We start from the raw sequence: 796 nt of genomic DNA, 5'->3' as shown, positions 1-796 counted from the left end.
TCCCAGGGCGAGGCGAGTGTGCGGGTGTTCGCGCCGGCAGACCCGCCTCCGCGCACGCACAGCCCGCGGCGGCGCTTGTGCAGCCGGTGGAGAGCTCGGAGCCGCCCCGCCGCGCCTCTCGGTACCCGGAGAGGGGAGACCCCGGCCGACGTGGCTCTGGGGACGCGTCTCCGCATTGTGCCCGTCACAACTTACCCCGTATTTCTTGCCCCTGGTGGACACTGCAAGCCTCTCTTTATTCCCAGCTACCGAATTCATGGTGGCTTTTCCAGCAGAGTGTCTCAATGTTCCACCAGCGCTACATCCAAAAGGTCTTCCGACCCAGAAGGGTCCCCGCGTTGTAGGGGGCTGTCTTGGCCCTCAAGTCAAGGTTTCTGAATGGGGGGAGGGGAGAAAAGCAAATGGACCCCCGAAGCAATAGCACCAATTTGCAGAAAGGGTTGGAGTAGGTGGTTTATTCTTTCTTCAGATACTGCTTCTCCTCATCCTCCTCTGCCTCCTCCAGTCACCCGTTCTCTCTTCACGGTCACATCCAGATAATTGGCATTTTCCTCAGCCGAATACGTCCGTGCTCCTCCACCAGGGAAAGGAGGAATACAATCGGGGGCACGCGGCCCCTGCAGAGAAGCTGGGCGAGCCCTCGCCTCGCCCCTGCCGGCGAGCCGGCTGTGGGAACTTGTCTCCTTCACGCAGCGTGGTAACTGAGTTCAAAGAAATTCTCCCAAAATATAAAGATCCAGACTCGGGGAGGAGCCTCGGCGTGTCGCCGAGCCAATATCCGCCGGCCCGTTCTGCC

The 796-nt window shown here is 60.4% G+C and overlaps 1 protein-coding gene across 1 annotated transcript in view; it reads right to left on the bottom strand.

Annotated features, from left to right (window-relative positions):
* The window catches only part of LOC112481722 (kinesin-like protein KIF26B), a 12,089-nt gene extending 11,293 nt beyond the window's left edge, over positions 1–796 (bottom strand). Inside the window, exon 1 of the mRNA XM_025048509.1 lies at positions 196–796. Within this exon, the coding sequence (XP_024904277.1) occupies positions 196–258 (63 nt within the window). The 5' untranslated portion in view covers positions 259–796. The remainder of the gene's footprint in view (positions 1–195) is intronic.

Source organism: Pteropus alecto, unplaced genomic scaffold (assembly GCF_000325575.1).
Source record: "Pteropus alecto unplaced genomic scaffold, ASM32557v1 scaffold115, whole genome shotgun sequence".
Classification (NCBI taxonomy): Eukaryota; Metazoa; Chordata; class Mammalia; order Chiroptera; family Pteropodidae; genus Pteropus; species Pteropus alecto.
This window is presented reverse-complemented; position numbering and strand designations above follow the sequence as displayed.